Source organism: Motacilla alba, chromosome 1A, assembly GCF_015832195.1.
Source record: "Motacilla alba alba isolate MOTALB_02 chromosome 1A, Motacilla_alba_V1.0_pri, whole genome shotgun sequence".
Classification (NCBI taxonomy): Eukaryota; Metazoa; Chordata; class Aves; order Passeriformes; family Motacillidae; genus Motacilla; species Motacilla alba.
The window spans coordinates 2,323,982-2,344,480 of record NC_052031.1 but is presented as its reverse complement, the minus strand read 5'-3'; the positions used below and the strand labels follow the sequence as shown (position 1 = coordinate 2,344,480).

The window sequence follows — 20,499 nt, the reverse complement described above, 5'->3', positions numbered from 1 at the left end:
TTTTTCAAGAGGAATGGGCAGAAAAACAACATCATATCCACACTAAGAGTGTGTGGAAAAAAGGAAGTATTTTTAACCAGCTGCAGTTCTTGACTTCAAGCACATGCTGCACTTTGTCCTTCGGTGAAATCACACTGAGATGCTTTGCAAATGTCACAATTCCAAAGGGAGTAAAGCTAAAGGTACAAAACCACCTCGTTTGGTGGCAAGGCCACTTCAAGCAGTTCTCATTTTGCCCCCCTGACAATTGCCCTGCACGCAGACTCTGCAATTTCCTCAACGGAGCTGCTTTTGGAGTTGTTATAAAGCAGATTGGCTGCATTTGGAAAGGGCTCCAGGACGGTTTTGTGAAGGATTTGCCTCAGCTCATATCTGCACTGACACAACAGAAAAGAAGAAAATAAAATTCTTCACCATCAAATCACCCAACCCTGATGTATTGGGAGCCCTAAAAACAGCCAGGAAACAGCCCTGAAGACAGGGGAAAAACAGAGGGGGAAAAAAAGGATAATCTCAGAATTATAGAATGGTTTGGGTTGGAAGGGATCTGAAAAATCATCTCATTCCACCCCCTGCCATGGGCAGGGACACCTTCCACTGTCCCAGGCTGCTCCAAGGCCCATCCCTGGACACTTCAGGCATGGAGCAGCCACAGCTCCTCTGGGAAAACTCTGCCAGGGCCTCCCCACCTCATTCTTCCCAGGTTCAGCTCATTCCAGGATCAAATACCCCCCAGCCAGAGAGGAGGGAGAAGCCAGAGGAGATCCAAGATCTCCCCAGCACCTGGAGAGCAGCACTTTCCCAAGACACCACCCCAAATCTGTGGGATGAGGAAATCCCAAATCTGGGGGGGGATAAGGAAATCCCAAGTCTGTGGGACAAAAAAAGCCAGGCTGTGTCCAAAATACTCCCAGTCAGTGGCATTTAAAGGATTGCTCCAAGAATCGACAGCAGCTGCCTTTATTTCTGCTGAGTTAAGCACCAAGAGTTGATTAAATCCTCACACTGACCCCACGAGGGATTTTCAGGGTTTGGAAATGCCACTCTGAACAATAATTTCTACTTTTGCTGGCACAAATGTCAGAATTGCTGCTTTGCAAGCCTTTGGATCCCCCCAAAACGTGTTGTTGCAGGAGCTGACATCCCACCAGCCACCTGCCAGCCCCCCCGAACTGAGGGCACTTCCTGGGACAGGTCACAGCACTAAAGTATTTCAGGTATTAACACATCATATCCTCCCTTTTTTCCCCCCTCATTTCTATAAAGAGCTAATCCTGACTTTTGGGATGTTAACACCACAAATTTCTTCTTTCTGAGATTATAAGCAGCAGTTTGTATTGAAAATATTCAAGAATGGGAAATTTTACATCTATTTTGCAGCTTAGCACCCTTTACAAAATTAGCACCCTTTACAAAAGAAAACTCAAACTCTTCCTTTCTCACCATAATTTCTTTTCCTTTGCACTATTTGAACAATTTAGCAGCAGCAAAGGAATTCATTTTTCTACTGACACTTCAGGAACACTTTTGTTTTTCTCCAAGAAGAGTCTGACAAATCAAATCTGGGCTCCATAAAATACAAACCTGCTGTAGCAGCTTACTAAAACACAGAATTCTTCACAGTACCTGACAAAGGATACCGAGAAATACATTTCCCTGTGGTACAGATTTTGAATTCAGCTTTGATACAGGAAATAAATGCACGGGCAGGGTAAGCAATGAAGCCAAAGAAATAAAATCTGACCAATTAAAGGAAAATAAAGGAGCTGACTTAGAGGAACGTGAGAATTACTCAATATTTTCATTTTTAAGGAAACAGACAAAACCTTCTTGCTAGTTGGCAATCTTAGAGTGCACCCTTCAAAGAATGAGCAAGACACAGTGGAAATGGAAAACATCTGGTGATAACAAACCTGCACCCAAGAACCACCAGGTATTTCCAAATTTCATAGGTGGAACCAGGAAGATTGATCAAAACCAAGATGACACAAGTGCTAACTTTTTATATATATATATATGTACATATATATATATATATATATATATATATATATAAATCTATCTATATATGAGATATACATTTTTATATGATATTCCAAAGCAAGTGAAAATTAACCAGCAAAATAACTAAATAAAGCAGTTTCGGATGCATAATATGGAATTTCTCAAGCATTTGGCCGAGGAGAAATCCAGCTTGTGCTTCCCAAAATCACCACAACAGGGAGAAAAAGATGCAAACCCCCAGTAATTATGCAAATAATAGTCTCCATTATAAATCTTCAGCTCCTCATTAGCTCCAGGCCACAAAACCCTTATCTCTCCCACACAACATTAAGAATCCAAGGATTTAAGGCACATAACTAAGGCTGTACCTTGGTCATAATTCCTTTCCATTCTCCTTTGTTCCCATGTTTTATAATGACAAAATATTAAACATTTGTTTACAACACTGAAATTATTCTTCAACAATAACGTTTGCACAGAGGTGAAAAAAAAATCCAGAAATGGCTGGAAAAGATACCAACACTGAGGTGGAATTGGTTTGGTTTTAAATTGGGATTTGGAAAAATAACATGAACATCAGATTTTAAATCCCACAGCAAAGACAAAGCTATTGCTTACTGAAGTGATTGATTACTAAGATACCAACCCATAAACCTTAAAAACTTTGGATTTTACTCCAGATTTAGAGAGCCCAACAAACATTTATGTTGCTGCTGACATAAGCAATTCCCATTTATTTTTACAGCAATGCTCACATTAAGCATTTTCAACTTTTTGCCTTGAAAATAATGATTTCTTTAGTATTCACACTCAAGTACATTTATATTTTTAAAGCATATTCCCACCTCAGACAATAATTATTATTGTTAGAAGGAAGAGTCAATAGAGACTCACCACAGCAAGCAAACACTCTACAGAGGAAGTTATAAATCTGTCAGACATTTGAAATGGACTGAACTGTATAATGTCAGTTTTCTGAGGAAAACAGCCAACCATATGTTCCAATTTCCTTGTCAGGAAGGTTTAATACATCAGCTCTAACGAGAGATGAATCTTTCAAAGAGAATTTTTCACTGAGCTGTTCCAAAGTTGGAAACAAGCAGCAAAACCCCTTAAAAGAAGGATATTTAACCAAAATAAAATGACATGCTGCTACCTAGTCATGAAAAAAAAATAAATAAATAAGAGAAGAGATCTGCTCTCCTACCAACAGGCCTGAGAAGAAAGCTGCTTGGAAAATCTGTGATTTCTGTAAATATTTGAGAGGAAGAGCCTTCAGGGGGCTCTTCAAAATGCACTTTATTGTATCCAAGATGTTACAACAGTCCAAGGCTGTGGGTGACAGAGGCACACCTGCAGGTGTCAGCTCCAGCTGTAGGCAAGCCTGAATCCCCCTGAGTTCTGCATTATATATTTTTCTTTGCTGTGCATCTTAATACATTATCAAGCAATCTACACCTTTTCTTTTACCTACAGCCTATCATAACTACCATCATTACCGTATTATGGTCAATACTATCCAACCACGTGAGTTAGTTTGGTACAGGTTAAGCTTAAAGCTGTTTTTCAGTTTTCTTGCAGCAGAAAATTCTTACAATTCTCCCTTGTAATCTCAGAGTAAACCATTCAAAGAATGAGCAAGCGGAAATGGCAAATACCTGCTTGGCGATAACAAACCTGCACCCAAGAACCACCAGGTATTTCCAAATCTCACAGCTGGAACCAGGAAGATTGATCAAAATCCAGAAGACACAACTGCTAACTTTGATATTCTGAGCAAGGGAAAATTAACCAGCCAGATAACTACACTTTGTTCTACTTGCCACATGGACATGCCTTGTTTGCCTGCGATATCTTTCTGCTTGGTTAAAACATCTTTTTGTTTGTGGTCAGCTTATCCTTTCCAACTCAACCTTTGCCTTCTTAGTTGTTCAGCAAGAGTGACCCAGCAACCCTCAGTTTACACATCTACTGTTCTTCTATATCAAAACTCACTTCCACCTCTACTTCATTCTCAAATTCTACATTCAGAGACTCGACTCAACCTTTGCTTCCTTAGTTGTCCAGCAAGAGTGGCCCAGCAACCCTCAGTTTACACATCTACTCTTCTTCTGTATCAAAATTTGCTTCCATTTCTATTTCATTCTCAAATTCTGCATTCAGAGACTCAACCTTTGCCTTCTTAGTTGTGCAGCAAGAGTGGCCCAGCAATTGTCAATTTACACATCTACTATTCTTCTATATCAAAACTCACTTCCACCTCTATTTCATTCTCAAATTCTACATTCAGAGACTCGACTCAACCTTTGCTTTCTTAGTTGTGCAGCAAGAGTGACCCAGCAACCCTCAGTTTACACATCTACTCTTCTTCTGTATCAAAACTTGCTTCCATTTCTATATCATTCTCAAATTCTGCATTCAGAGACTCGACTCAACCTTTGCTTTCTTAGTTGTGCACCAAGAGTGGCCCAGCAATTGTCAATTTACACATCTACTATTCTTCTATATGAAAACTCACTTCCACCTCTATTTCATTCTCAAATTCTGCATTCAGAGACTTGACTCAACCTTTGCTTCCTTAGTTGTCCAGCAAGAGTGGCCCAGCAATGCTCAGTTTACACATCTACTCTTCTTCTGTATCAAAACTCGCTTCCATTTCTATTTCATTCTCAAATTCTGCATTCAGAGACTCAACCTTTGCCTTCTTAGTTGTGCAGCAAGAGTGGCCCAGCAATTGTCAATTTACACATCTACTATTCTTCTATATCAAAACTCACTTCCACCTCTACTTCATTCTCAAATTCTACATTCAGAGACTCGACTCAACCTTTGCTTTCTTAGTTGTGCAGCAAGAGTGACCCAGCAACCCTCAGTTTACACATCTACTCTTCTTCTGCATCAAAACTTGCTTCCATTTCTATTTCATTCTCAAATTCTGCATTCAGAGACTCGACTCAACCTTTGCTTCCTTAGTTGTGCAGCAAGAGTGGCCCAGCACTCCTCAATTTACACATCTACTATTCTTCTGTATCAAAACTCGCTTCCACCTCTATTTCATTCTCAAATTCTGCATTCAGAGACTCGACCCAACCTTTTCTTCCTTAGTTGTGCAGCAATAGTGGCCCAGCAATCCTCAATTTACACATCTACTATTCTTCTATATCGAAACTCACTTCCACCTCTATTTCATTCTCAAATTCTACATTCAGAGACCTTTCTGCCAAGCCCACACATCTGTGAAGCTTTCTTGCCAACACCCTCCACCCTCGCCAGCACGTGAGGACTCACAAAGCGCTGAGCCTTCTGCCGCTCCTCCTCCGTGGCCGCTCGCTCGCGAAGGATGGCTCGAGTCAGGTGCTCGTTTGAGGAGATCCTCTCCCGTTCCAGGAGCTTGCCAAACTCATCCCGAACGTACATTTGTTCTTGTTTCAACCTGCAGGAGGTGCAGGGAGATTTAGGCTGAGAGAAAATTCAAAATCTACTTTCCAAGTGTTGTTTCGAAGCAGAGAAGTCGCTTTAGAAGCTGTCACGGCAATGCTTTTTTACTCTTGGCTTCTTAAGACACTTAAATACAAATATTCACTAAAAGAATCCAGAAGTTTATTTCTAATTCAAGTATCAAAATCTGAATACACAAAAAGTTACGAGTTTTGACAACACTGTTCATTAAATCATATAAATTACAGCTGATTCAATTAAATATATTTTTAAGTGAGATGCAGAGAACTCTGTTGGTTGGCTGGGTTTCTGTCTGGTTTTATGGAACCATTTTTCTGGGAAAATCCTTTTCCCAGCAGCCAGCAGGCACTCAATTTCCACCTAAAAGCTTTCCTGCACTGGGAAAGTGCTTTCCTCCCTCTAAACACACCATACACCCAAGGACTTCATCCATTTCCCAAGCTCCATGAAGATCGAAGAACCATCATCAACCTTTCCCAGCGATCTGAGAGGAGCAGAGAAAATAGTTATTGAACTTGTTGCAACAGAGTTAATAAAGGCAACTTCGGGCCCAGAAAATTCTCAATATTTCTATGTCACAAGCCACAAATAGATTTGAAACCTTCAGTGGAGTACTTGAGACAAGCACACCGTGTCTCATTTTCATGGAAACACTCGGAGAATGAAACCCGCGTGTTGTGACATCGAGCACGGAACTCAGAGCAGTAATGGAGCTATGAAACACTGGGTTTCAAATAGATTTTCTTTTTTTTTTTTTTGAAAGAGTGATGGAGAGGAAGCTTCAATATTCTCAGTGCATTTATCTGTTGTCAAGGGAGCTCTGGAGAACAAATCCTAATGAGTCAGGTCACTTTGTAAAAGGTACCAGCATTAGAGTACATTAGATTCTTCCCCAGGGAATACATTTAAGTGAGGTAGGGAGGAAAAAAGACAATTACAAGATGTATTACTTCAGTGCTCAGCTCCAAACCCTCTGAAACACAGCAACCAACTGGGAATCTTTATAAAAGTTTATTAAGCTGCATCTTCAATTACTCCAGCTAAAAAAAAAAAAATAAAAAAGTCAGATTATGCAGACATGGACCAAATTCCATTAAGTGATTTCCCAAGGTCCCCCAAATTACTCCAGCAGGATTGATATAACAAATCCTTCATACAATCATAACAATCCTTCATACAGCACAGTCAAAACATGCTGGTTGTCTTTTGGATTGGAGAAATCATGTTTTGCCTAAAAAGGAAAAAAAGTGTCAAAATAGTAGTCTCAGCACCTTTTTCTGGTGAGCAACAAAGAGCATTTAATGCTTCCCAAGACTGAAGGAAGATCCTTCCTCATCCTTCTTGGATCTGACCTCCTGTTTTCCATTAAAAATGTCTCCTCTTTATGCTGCTGTACACATTAGAGTCATTAAAAGACATGAAATATACTTTACAGATTAAACAGCAGAAAAATCCAGGCAAAAGTTTTCCACTTTATAAACTATGAAAAATTTAAAAACCAAAAAACTCTCATGAACAAAAAACACCCAAAAATCCCCAATATAAAGCAACCCCCCAACACTCAGATATTTACATTCAATTCTTTTTTACATCAAATTAGAGCTTCCTAATCTCTCATTTAAATCTGGATCAAGACACTTGGGTCACCTCAGTTAAAGAAAATGCATTTTACTGTTTGGGTTATTCCTCCCTTTCCTTTTCCTTGCAGGGTGTTCTACCATAAAAGGACACTATTTCATTATCAAATTTTATATTATTTAGGCCAAAAAGGAACTTTTTTACAATCCAAGACTGCTCTTGGCAGCATCTCCAAACAAAAATTACATCAACTCTCACCCTCATTTGTGTGACCAGGACCACACAACACAACGAGTTAAATTCCTCAAAAAACTTTTATTTAGGGCAGTTTGGAGTCCCAAAACAATATTCCTAAACTGCCATCTCAACTGATTGAAATTCAGCAGAGTTTTTAACAAAATAAGCGGGATTTTGAAGTCATTTTCATTTATTTGAGTTCCATAATTGGGTGGCTTGTAGGAGCTTAATGAAACAAACACTCAGCAGATCCCGCTGATCGCAAACATTCGCCTGCATCAACCTCCAGCAGGGTTTTTCTTGGCATTACAAATTCATTTCCCTGGCATTCAGCATGTACCAAATAAAGGCAAACATCAGCTGGATCTACAGTAATAAATTATATTATTACCTATAAATTGTATTAGCTGGGCAAAAATTAAATATATATATAGATATATATATATGTATGTATGTATGTGTGTGTGTGTGTGTGTGTGTGTGTGTGTATATATATACTTGTCACTACTCCAGGAATTCCACAGGAATTTTTCAAGTGACATTTTTAATTACAGCAGAAATAAAGGCTCAAGTTAATGGTTCTTGTGTTTGAGCACAGAACTCCAGACAACAGAGAGCGTTGCACTGATCATTTATACAGAAAGGATGTTAAAGAAGCTGCTGAAGCAGCAGAAAAGGCTGCTGGCTATACATTTTCCCCACACAATTGATATCTTTTTGAATAAAATCCTTCTAAATAATTATGAAATACTGCTTTAAGAAGTGTGGAGTGGCTGATTTAATGAAGTGTGGCATGCAAGGCAATCACTTCTCATGGTGCTATTGGAAAACACACATCAAGCATTAAGAAGCAGCTCCAGTTAAAGTCTGTGTTAACACTTCACAATATTTCATTTCTCAACTGCTTTATAGCACACAACCAACACAAAAAAAGCAACAATTCCTGCCTTTCCCCAGCACTGTCGTTGAGAACTACAATGCTCTTAACTTAATGCTGTGAAGAAAATTTATATATCTGTATTTTTTGTAAGAGGATGGGTAAATCCTGACAAACCAATCACCCAGGATTTAGGGATCTCAGAAGATTTATCCCTGTCAGAGGAGCATAACAAGAATTTGAGTATTTTTGTTATCACGTTGTCATATTCAGGCTTCGCTGTATGACAAATTTTGGACTGTTTTAGTCCTGAAGTCACTTTAATCAAAATAATGTTTGCAGTACATTCCACCTCTAAATCAGATCTGGCTCACGTTGAACGCAAAAGCCACCACATCACCTCGAGGAGCAATCACACAACAACAAGCAAAAAGAATTCTGGAAGACACTCCCAGATATAAAAAAATATATAAATATTTTAAAACATTCAATGTATTTAAAATAGAAATAAATAAAAAGCCAGGTTTTGTTAATTTTGATTTTCTGAGATGTGGGCAGGAGGTACAGAAATCAAATCCTTGAGATCAAAGCACCCATTCCAACCTCCTCTCCAGCAGAGCCTCAGACCAAAGGGAAAATACTTCACCAAAATAACACTTCTGCTTCTGCATTCCATCTTTTTAATCCTCTCTTTTCTCTCTGGAAGAGCAGGGAATGTGGGATTTTAATGGCATTTGTTATTGTACAGCTTTTGAACTTTGAATGTTTTACATGCAAGATTAAGCACAAGAGAATTTACCTGTGAATTTATCAAATATTAGGGCATGATGTAAAACAGACTGAAACACTTAAACCCACATCTCTTAAAATCAAGTAATAACAACATAATAACACAAAGCAAAGCAAGAGGAAAAATAATTTCTCAATTAAGTAATTATTTAAGATTAATAACTGATAACCATCATAGCAAGTCCAACAGGATAAGAGAAGCCAAATATAGAACTGGCTCCACTTTCCAATTAGAAATTAGAATTTGAAACACAGAAATAGAAATTTAAGACCCAAACAAGAAATCATCTCTGAGAGCCAAGGAGTTTTCTGTATCACAAGAAAAACAAAAATATACTATATTAAAAAAAAAAGACTGATAAAACTTTGCTGCACTCCAAGTGGTTTCCATCCTTTTCACATCTAGTTTTTAATTAAGTTCAAGAAAAGCAAATTGTTAATTTTGCCATGTGGATTTATGGCCCAGGACTCTCCTCATGCCCAGCATGACCCCTGTTAGCCGCAATAACAAGATGAGTAATTTAATTCTAAACCCACAAGAACTCCCTCTTTTGTTTACTTCCAAATATCCATTTCTGTTGTTCTTGAAAAACACCTGCAGATGTTAATTAAGGAAAAAGCACCTTTTAATTCAGAGACAACAGCAACACACTGAGAAAAGCTGAAAAATATTAGTTTTGTGCTTTGATGGCCACTTCACGGTTTATTCTCCATTAATCAAGAATCCACAGAAATCCAAAACTGGCAAACAATACTCTCAGAGAAATGCAGTGATTTGTCATTTCCAGCCCTTATTTTCAGATATTGGAAATTTATTACACTATCAAGGCCTAAGCATTTCCTTTTTTGCTATTTTTTCAGGACAGTGATTACTTGCCAGTTGTTTTATCTTTATTACAGTCTCCAAGCTGCACAATCTGATGGATCTGTGACGTTCCACCATAAACTCACTCAAGCCTAAAGCATGAACCGTGTCATTTTTCATTACTTCCAACCAAGCAAAACATCAAAATATTCCCCGTTCCAAAGTCCACGGTCAGGAAAATCATCCTGTCCTCTATGAATCAGGGACAAATTTAATGAGGTATCATCCAATATGGAAGCCAAAAACTCACTCCAACTGGAGATGATGCAACACGAGGAGGATTCATGAGGTTTTCTGCTTTCTTGGACCTCAACAAGCTCCTTAATTCCTCCTGACGGACTCGCGGAAGATCCCAAAATGTTTTGAGCAATGTGTTTAGGGCAGGCTGCAATATTAATGAGTGAATGATGCCTGTGAGCGCCGAGTTTCAATATTTCATGAGCGGAACGCGGGATGTGCCACGGGAAGCCACGGCTGGAAATCGGCGGAGCTGCCGAGGGATTTGAAAGGATGTGAGAGACATCAGGAAAACATCTCCAAGCTGAGCTGAGCTCTGAGAGGTGTGAAATGGAGATTTCTCCGACTCCATCTCACCTGTCTGCAAAGTCGGGGAAATTACCTCAAGTTCGTCTGATTTTACAAACACGTAACGAAGGACAGAGACAGGGAAACAAATGATCTGGAAGGTCAAGGCACAGGAAACACAAAAATGTTCTTCAAAACTGAAGTTTCTACCACTGTTCACTCATTAAAAACATTATTCTCCACTCACATAAGACTTTGCACAGCACAAGTGACAGGAGCTCTTCGTAACATTCGTAGCAACCACAGCCGTAACAACTGTTCTAAAATTTCCCTTTTAAACCTTTAAAATCATGCAAATACTAACAGAAAATATCTCTTTTTTTCTGCACCTGAAAGCCATGGTGTCAAAAGGACATTTGGCCTTCAAATTTTTGGTGCTCCTATTGCTCAGCCTGGAGAAAAGGAGGCTCAGGGGGGACGCTGTGGCTCTGCATGACTCACTGACAGGAGGGGACAGCCGGGGGAGGATTTGGGATCTAACCCCAGGGAACAGGATCAGGAGGAGAGGGAACGGCCTCAAGCTGTGCCAGGGGAGGTTTAGCCTGGATATTGGGAAAATTTCTTCATGGAAAGAGCTGTCCAGCCCTGCCACATCTGCCCAGGGAGTGTTGGAGTCCCCATCCCTGGAGGGATTTAAACAACTTGAAGATGTGGCACTTGAGGATGTGGTTTAGTGGTGGCTCGGCAGTGCTGGATTAATGGTTGAACTCCATCTTAAAGGAATTCCCAACCTCAAAGATTCCATGATTTCAAGATTCCAAATCCAACCCCAAAATGCTGAAGCTTTAAAATCATGGGAATATATGAACTCAAAAAGGATCAGACAGCTCACAAATCCAGATTTATCATCATTTCATGAGGCCTTAGAGCAAAACCAGTCAAACATGACAACAGGGACCCAAACTGGCCCCACTTTACCCAGCAGACCCAGCACCATTAAAACCCTCTGACAAATCCATCACAAGTGACCAAGAGCTCTCATGACTCTGGCACAGGCAGAGAGGGAAGGGATCACACTTCTGAGCAGTTATGCTTGAACTTCTCATTATTGAATTTAATGAGAACTCCATCGCTTTATTCCATATCCACTTCTTCCTCAGGATGACTGCTCCTCCTTAACATTTGCCATACATGAATATAAATTAGCCCCTGATTCATTATACACAGTGCTGAGAACAGTGACGTGATTCCAGCACTGATCCCTGAGCTGGCACTGACCTTTTCCCATCCCAATAACTCCTCCCTCATCTTTGGTCCATCCCACACTGTCACACAACTCCCACACGAGTTTGGGACGTGTTCCACAGCAGAGACAAGGAGGGATTCTGATCAGGGGATTCTGATCTTTCTTTAGGCTGAACTCCTACCTGGAGTTCTGTGTCCAGCTCTGGGACCTCAACAGCAGCAGCACCTGGAGCTGCTGGAGAGAGCCCAGAGGAATCCATGGAGCTACTCCAGAGCTGGAGCCAGGCTGGGAGAGCTGGGGGTGCTCACCTGGAGAAGGGAAGGCTCCAGGGAGAGCTCAGAGCCCCTGGCAGGGCCTGCAGGGGCTCCAGGGTCGCTGCAGAGGGACTGGGGACAAGGCCTGCAGGGACAGCACACAGGGAATGGCTGCCAGTGCCAGAGGGCAGCCATGGATGGGATCTTGGCCATGAGGAATTCCTGGCTGGGCTGGAATTGCCAGAGCAGCTGGGGCTGCCCCTGCATCCCTGCAGTGCCCCAGGCCAGGCTGGACATTGGGGCAGCCTGGGACACTGGCAGGTGTCCCTGCCCCTATGGAATGAGATGATCTTGAAGGTCCCTCCCAGCCCAAAGCATCCCATGATTCCATAATTCCATGACGTCTGTTCTCAAACTCAAGCAAACACTGAAAATACAATTTTAAGAGTATTTTCCACCTTGTCCCACATAACCATCACTGCCTCAGTCACCCTATTTCAAACACCAGACTTGTCACATCACCCAAACACTCAGCCCAAGCCACACTATCCAGCAGAACACCCTCATTATCCCTTTCCCAGCTGCCTTCCTACCCCAGCCTAACATCTGTCAAAGGAAAAATCCCTGCTAATGGCCACGTGATTCTGTGTGCCAGACCTTGATCAGAAGATCCAAGACACTCATTTCAAATCTCAGTTATCTACTCAACTCACTCCAATTAATTCAATTTATCAACAGCACTTCCACGGACAGCTTGTGAACACTCAGAGCAACAAGGACAGTGACTCTTGTCAGTGGTTGAGTTTTCATGGAGATTCCTGAGTTGTGGGAGTGTTTTTTTGGGGCAGTGTTTGGTGTTGGAAGGAGGAGGGGTGAGTAAAAAGGGGGGCAGGTTGTTTGAGGGGATTTTTAATTACATTTCATAAAGCCATTGCTTTTCAAATAGGTGCATTTAGATCAGCATTATACAGAGACAAAATAGACGAGCAAATTCCCACTTTTATGCCAGAGGGACACGGAGAACCTGAGTTAGAATTGTAAAACTGCTTTACATAATTTGTGTATGTTTAGCTAGCCACATAACTCCACTTGAAATTACTTTCCAACTTAATATCCTTCCCCTTGGGATCTGCAAAAGCAGCCCTGGAATTATGACAACGTTAATTATCCATTAAAATGAAGTGACAGTTAGAAAAATTTTTATTAGTATCATTCTTATTATTATTACTATTTTTAAGTGCTTCTCTGCTGCTCATTTGCTGCTTTTCGAAATGAAAGAGCTCAGCAGTTTGAAAGCAAAGGTTTGTTTAAAATTGCCAGGGGGGGAATAGTTTTCCTCTTTCCTACCTGAATCTGAAACTATGAAGCAGGATTATTTTTGTGGATGCTCTCTCACTAGCTCCGAGTCATTTTCCCATCTCTCCCAGAAATAAACTGATCAAGATGAAGCTTGGTATCCAAGTTGTCAGCTGAGATGGCAGGTTTTAAAATCCATGTGAAAAATAAGCCCTTGAAAATTGGGGTTTATAAAGGCAGGAGTGAATTATAGCTCTGCTTTCTCCAATTTCCACCTCCCATCTCCAAGATTCATCTCTCCATATCCTGAGAGCCAGACATAATGGTATTAATGGAGAATCAGAGCAGGAAACCTTGGAGAGTAACTCTGCCATTGCCAAGCACCTTTTTTCCTTCTGAAAATGATCCCTTTTTTCACTGGAAACAATAAAACTTCAACAGGCTTCTAAGGCAGTTTGACACTTCCCAACTTCATAAACATTTTTATGCTTCCTTGGCATTTTGCAGGTAAAAATCACACACTAAACTCCCCTGCTTTGCAGAGCTGGCTGAGCAAAAAGGCACCAGTTGGAACCCTGGCTGCTGAAAATCTCTGACTTTCTATACTGACCCCCAAGAGAACACTGCACTTGACCTAAAGCTGTAAAAAAAAAGCTTGCAAAATTGAAGGATAAAAGTAAAATTATGAGTGTACAGCTTAAATAAAAGTGTATAATATCACCTAATAAAAACTTAGTGTGCAAAGTTTTAGAATATAATAATATATATAAAACAAGATGGAAGTCTTAAAACAGAAACTAGTCCTTCTTTATCTTCTTTTTCACCTTCTTCACGAGTTTAAATGATAGTGTAAAATTAAATTAAAAAATCCACATGACGAGACACAAGTAGTTAATTATGAAGTTAGAAGTAAAAATAATTAAAATATCATTTATTAGACAGTTTATCCTTTAAAAAAATCTTATAAAAAAAAAAGAAATACATCTCCATTTCTAACTTATTAAATACTACAGAACATACCATTTATAAAGAGTGCAGTATAAATAAGAAAAAAAAAATCAACAGGCACCAGGTCCAACAGCTCACCTGCTCCCTGTACTTATTTCAGAGTTAAACCTCTGCTGAAATCCCAAATTCCCAAATTCCTTCCCACTTAATCCTGGCTCTTCCCCCACCTGCAGACAGCCCTGCCCCAACCTGAGCCTCCTGGCTCCCTTCTCCCACAACAGGGCAGAATTATCCCCTAATCCTACAGACCCCTGGAATACTGCAGCTGCTGAGGAATAAATCCACTGCGAAATCTTTTGCTGAGTGTGAGATCAGATGAGGGAAGTGTCTGCTGAGAGAGGGGGAAAGATGGTGGAGAGATGGAATGGCTGGGAAGGGAAAACAGGAGGGACTCTCAGTGGGATGTGAGGCCAAAATCTCCACAGCCCTGAGGCTGAAGGGGCCCTTTGGCACTCCAAGGTGTTTTTTTTTTTTTAAGTTTTAAAGTTATTATTATAGTTAGGTTCCTCCTAACTATATATTATTATTATTGTTATTATTATTACTATTATTATTACTGTTACTATTATTATGTTCCTCCTAACATCATTATTATTATTATTATTATTACTATTATTATTATTATTTCATATCATAAGATTATATAATCATATGATACAATAATATTATATAATCATATAATACAATAATATGATATAATAATATATAGATAAATAATGATAAATTATAATAATGTTATAATCCTCACACAACCCATTAAATGTTAGTTTTTGGGGTTTTTTTCTCTTTTGTTGAGGTTGGGATTGAAGGTATTTGAGATCATAGTTTGTGTTTCGATTTAGGTGTTTTTTATTTCTTATTTATGTTATAGTTTTATAGGTACTGAGTTCTGCAGCTCTTCATTAGCAAGGTACAAAATGGTCAACAATCTTTTGTTACAAGGTCTTTTAGGGTTAAATTATTTAATTATTAAATTATACTTAAATTCTTTTAACTTCATAGCTATTCACTCCAAGTCCGCAACGTGGATTTTTCTGTCTAATTACAAAATACCATCCAAACCCATGGAGAAGAAGGAGAAGAAGGACCAGCACTGCCCTAAAACTTCCATCTTAGCTCTACATCTATTACTGTATTCTAAAACCTTAAAACTCTGAGCTTCCCCCTGTGATATCACACACTTCTATCCAAACCCCACACCCACAATCCCAGTGCTGCCATTCCATTCTGGAAGCTTCTCCAGGGCCTCAGGTCACTGCAGTGTTCTCCTGGGGGTCAGAGCCTGGAGCACAGAAAGTCTGGAATTCTCAGCAGCCAGGGTTCCAACCACTTGAAAAAGGGTTAATTTTAATTTTTTATAGAATCAGTTGCCCCTAGAAAATCCCCTCGCCTTCCTGGATGTGTTTATCAATTGGGATTTCTGGTTTTCCCAAAGCAGTGCAGCTTCTCTTGCCAGGAGATATTAAACTCTTCTTTTTGAGCTATCCCAAGTCTAAAGAATTATCATCACTTTTACTGCTTCGGAGTATTCCCAGCTTTTCCTCTGACTGTCAGCAGTAGAAAAGATGAAGTTTTCCACACTCTTTCCCCACTTAATCCAAACAATACCAAGAGGTCCCTGTGGCAGAAGACAAAATAACAACTATTCCCTAAAAAGGAGTTTTTTGTTCCCCCTGAGGACAATCCTACACTAAAAAGCAGGATTCCCAATTATACATAGCTGATTATTTGGGGAAAAAAATCATTTAGGAGGAAAATAATGGTTTGAAGAAGTTTTCACCACAATTAATTAGCTCCCCATATGAACTAAAGATACATTAAGATGCTCCTCATACCTTTACCTCACTGAAATAGAAAATGAACATTGTAAAGAAATCCATAATTTTATTTTTCCCCTTGTTCTCCACACCTGTGCCAGGAAACTGGAATAAACATGTCATTACAACAGAAATCAATAGGAAGTTTTAGAGTATCCACTAGCCCAGAAAGGTCAAGCCCCAGTATTGATTTTAATATAACAATTTTGGTTTGCAGTTTCCCAAAGGCTTCTTGTCCAATACTCTTCTCCATTCTTATCTCACTTTACATTTCACTGGTGAATTTGTTCTGCACCAACTCTTTACTCCAGGTTTACTGGAGTCATCATTTATGCAATGTACTGCTGAGACATGACAAAAAAAAAAAAGGGGAAGCACTCAGAGCATCAATGAAACCCCAGAGTGATGAGCAGTTATCTCCAGACCCTCCTTGAAGCACAACAACAACAAAAAAAATCTAACGGCTACAATTTTAATAACCCATCACAGAGCAACTCTGGGCACCAAGGCGGAGCCAAAGCTCATTTACAGTTTAGAAAGATTCCTCCAAACAGATGAGGATGGCACAAACAGAGGCTGCAATCAGCTGTCAAGCTGGTGACAGATAAAATGTCACATGCTCTGGAGCCCACTGAGCCACGGGGAACAGAATCCAACAATTCATTCCCAGGGAATGGGTCTTGGGTTGACAGATGTCAGTGGGGGCGTGTGTTCCATCCCCACCTGTCAGAGCTGGGGCAGTTCTCTCTGTCCATGGGGCAGTTTCTTTATCTCTCCCACAGCCAATCCTCCCTCCAGGAGATCTCTGCTGTCCATGGCCACTGAGTGTCCCTGCAGGGCTGATCAAATTCCATCATCCCATGGGGAGATGCTCTGCCCAGGGCAGGAGCCAAGCATTCCTACCTGGATCCAATCTGAGCCTGGCAGCAGCACAGCAGCCTTTGCCCCCTGCATTCCCAGAGGAGCAGCTTTCTGCTGCCCTGCATTGCCAGAGGGAGAGCAGGCCCATCTCCAGCAGCCCTGGAGCTGCAGAGGAAAACTCCAGCCTTGTGCAGGATCCCTGCTCCAGCAGAAGCACAGCTGGCCCTGCAGGAGGGCTGAGCCACCATGGAATGGCACTGCTGCCACCACCCTGAGCCACAGGGCTCAGCTCCTGCTCTCACTCTGGCAGGGGTTTGGTTTTTGTTTGTATTATTGCATTTGTATTTTTAATTTTCCCAGTAAAGAACTGTTACTGCTATTCCCATATCTTTGCCTGAGAGCCCCTTAATTTCAAAATGATAACAATTCAGAGGGAGGGGGTTTGCATTTTCCATTTCAGAGGAGGCTCCTGCCTTCCTTAGCAGACACCTGGCTTTTCAAACCAAGACACAATATTCTGTCAGCTCTCATCTGCATTACTCAAGGAAAGGATATTTCATGTGCTTTTCAAGAGAACAGTCACCCAAGTCTGACCACCGGGTCACAGGTGATGAGATGGCAGAGACACACAAGACTCAGTTATCAAAAGCCACCAGACAATCCTGGAATGGTTTACGTGGGAAGGAGCTTAAAGCCCCTCCAGTGCCACCCCTGCCATGGCAGGGCCACCTGCCACTGTCCCAGGCTGCTCCAGCCCCAGTGTCCAGCCTGGCCTGGGGCACTGCAGGGATGCAGGGGCAGCCCCAGCTGCTCTGGCAATTCCAGCCCAGCCAGGAATTCCTCATGGCCAAGATCCCATCCATGGCTGCCCTCTGGCACTGGCAGCCATTCCCTGTGTGCTGTCCCTGCAGGCCTTGTCCCCAGTCCCTCTGCAGCGACCCTGGAGCCTCTGCAGGCCCTGCCAGGGGCTCTGAGCTCTCCCTGGAGCCTCCTCCTCTCCTCCTCTGTCATGCCTTAAACACTTCTAGAGCAGAGCTGGCAGCAGAATTACTGAAGGGCCACCAAAACAAACCCAAGTCTATTTTTAAGCCTTTCCCTGTCTTAAAATTCCTCCTTCCAGCAGGAGTTTTCCTCTAAGAAACAAGCCCTGGTGTCAGAGCACGTCACAGGACAGTCCCAACCAAACTGCAGGGACAGATTTGGGACACACCAACACAATTCCAGGCATGAATATATTGAGGACTTGAACAAAATACACTTCCTGCACTATTGAAGGCACCACCATGCACAGCAGTTGCAAAAACACCTCACTCTTCATGTAATTAATATCTGCCCTGTGCCAAATCATATTTGAAAAGTGGAAGACGGGAAACACTCAGCAAGCAAGAAACTGAACCCCGCCCAAATATAATCAGCCTGAGCTAAATGATTAGCAAAATAAAAAGTCTGAAATTTCTCTGATTTTCAGGGGTGAAAAAAAGGCAAGTCATCATTCAGGAACGTTCAATTTCCATGGGAAATCACATCCATCACTTGCCTCTGAAGCAGTGGGTTGTGTATTTTAGTGGAGGAATCCAGCACTCTGATGAGCTTGGCAGTATCTAAAATTTTATCATTATGCTGATGATAGAAGTTGCTCTTTTTGCTGTCTCAAAATACTTTTTACTTTGCCTGCACTTTTCGTTTAAAGCAAACTTGAAAAACAGATTGACTGAGCGCCATCAGTGTCGTGGAGCCCAACAAATGAACAGCTTTGCATCCAAGGACAAAGTTAATGGATGGAGTGGATAATTCCACTCTGCTCTCTGATGGGAGAAGGAAATTTACTTATTTCCCCAATGCCTGTTCTCAAAGCCACGACTTTAAAAATGTTCTCATTTTCTTGGGAAATTGGAAAAAAAAAAGCTAAACATTTGCTGAGCTTGTCTAGAATAAGCAGAGAAAAGGCAAAATTGAAATTATCACCCACTGGTCCATTGAGTTGCGTGGATTTCTCTTATTTATTATTCAGAATTCTTCCCTTAATTATCATTTATTACCTGTCACCACTGTCGAGCTCAAGTTTTGGTGTCCATCCTCTCATTTTTATGTTCGCTTGAGTGTCACCCTAAGACTGCAGCTCTGCCACATTAACTGCTCACAGTTACTGTTGCAAACTCTACAAATTCTGTTTTAAATCGATGATCCTCAGTTTTCTAAAAGAACTTTCCAAAATGAAACTGATTTTCAGATTAAATACTTCACAATGTTCAAAAACCAAAGTGAGGAACCACAGCTGGGTTGAGTAAAAGGAAGAGTAAAGCGGAATCAATGCAGAATTTTGGAAATATATTTTAAGATGGGTCTAAATCACTATTTTATTATATATTCCAAGTCCTGTTAAATAAAAGCTGTAATTTATATATTGTTAGAGAGTTGATGGCATTAAAATATAATTTAAGAGTCATTCTTCAGCTCTAATCCCCAAAATAAGCACAGATTTTAACTTTATATAGAGCAGCCCATCTGTACTGTGGATGGATGTGTGAATAAATAATTTAACTACAAGTTCAAATTAAGATTTCTTCCCTTCACAGTCTGAAATGAGTAAAAGACATCTTGCAATCAAACCCAAATGTGCTCAGCCACTGCTCACAGAACAGCACCAAAATCAGCTATTAGGCAGTTGGAATCAGACAACTAGCAGTCCAAAGTTTCAGATATTTTTATGTTGAAATGTTATTTCATTGAAATATTGGGAAAAAAAACCTGGTTTAGAGAAAGAAGTGAGAATATCAACATGTAAAATATACCATCCATGGTAAAACAATCCATAAGATGAATGTGGAGGTAAAAACTTTGATTTTTATGTCACATCCCGACAGGATTTGTCTTAAAATTAGCGGGTTATGAAATGAAATTGTTAATAAATCACAAGTGCAAGGTCAAGAAGCTTAAATGTAGAGCTCAGGTTTTTGTTCTGTTTTCCAACACTGCATCAGTGTGTTTGTATTTATATCACAAATTACTACAGCTTACATTCCATGTTTCTATTAGCTGGAACACTCTGCACATGGAAGATGAAAGAATTTATCTGAATAATGTGAGTTTCCTGAATGTTTTTAAAGCACAAACCTCCACCAGAATTCAGCTCATAAACACCTTAAGTTTTACTTATGGAAAAAGATCTGCATCATTTACAGTTGTTTCATTCAAGATAAAAAAAACCCTCTATGCTCTGTTAAAAGCAGATTTTTATATTGCAAATACTGTGTAAAAATTATAATGAAACAACCAAAAAATTAATTAAATAAATCAAAACTGGAAAAGAAGTGAAGCTGTTAACAAATTTTGATATTTTTCCTTCATCATCATCATTAATTTACTTTGATATTTTACCCAATTTGCTCCCTCCCTTTCACCCTGCAAGGTGAATTCTGGAAGTGTCACATGAGAAGAGGCTGAGGTTGCAAACCAAATATTTCCAGATTTTAATCCCATTTAGCTGAAGTCCTGAGCACTCAAGAAGCTCAAAAATAACCCAAGTTTTCCTGTCAAAGCCCAGTTGAGGAGAGGGGGGATTTCACTGGAACTTATTGATTTCCTTTATTGCTGATGCAAAAAAAAAAGGGAAAAGCCTGATTTTTTTTTTCCCTGGGACATTAATACAGTCCTATCTAATTATATACTCCATCAACCTAACT

At 40.3% G+C, this 20,499-nt stretch overlaps 1 protein-coding gene across 3 annotated transcripts in view; it reads right to left on the bottom strand.

Annotated features, from left to right (window-relative positions):
- The window catches only part of CHCHD3 (coiled-coil-helix-coiled-coil-helix domain containing 3), a 137,323-nt gene that overhangs the window by 92,701 nt on the left and 24,123 nt on the right, over positions 1–20,499 (bottom strand). For all 3 annotated transcript variants that reach the window (XM_038153211.1, XM_038153212.1, XM_038153213.1), the window contains exon 4: positions 5,293–5,437. In XM_038153211.1, coding sequence (XP_038009139.1) covers positions 5,293–5,437 — 145 coding nt within the window. The remainder of the gene's footprint in view (positions 1–5,292; positions 5,438–20,499) is intronic.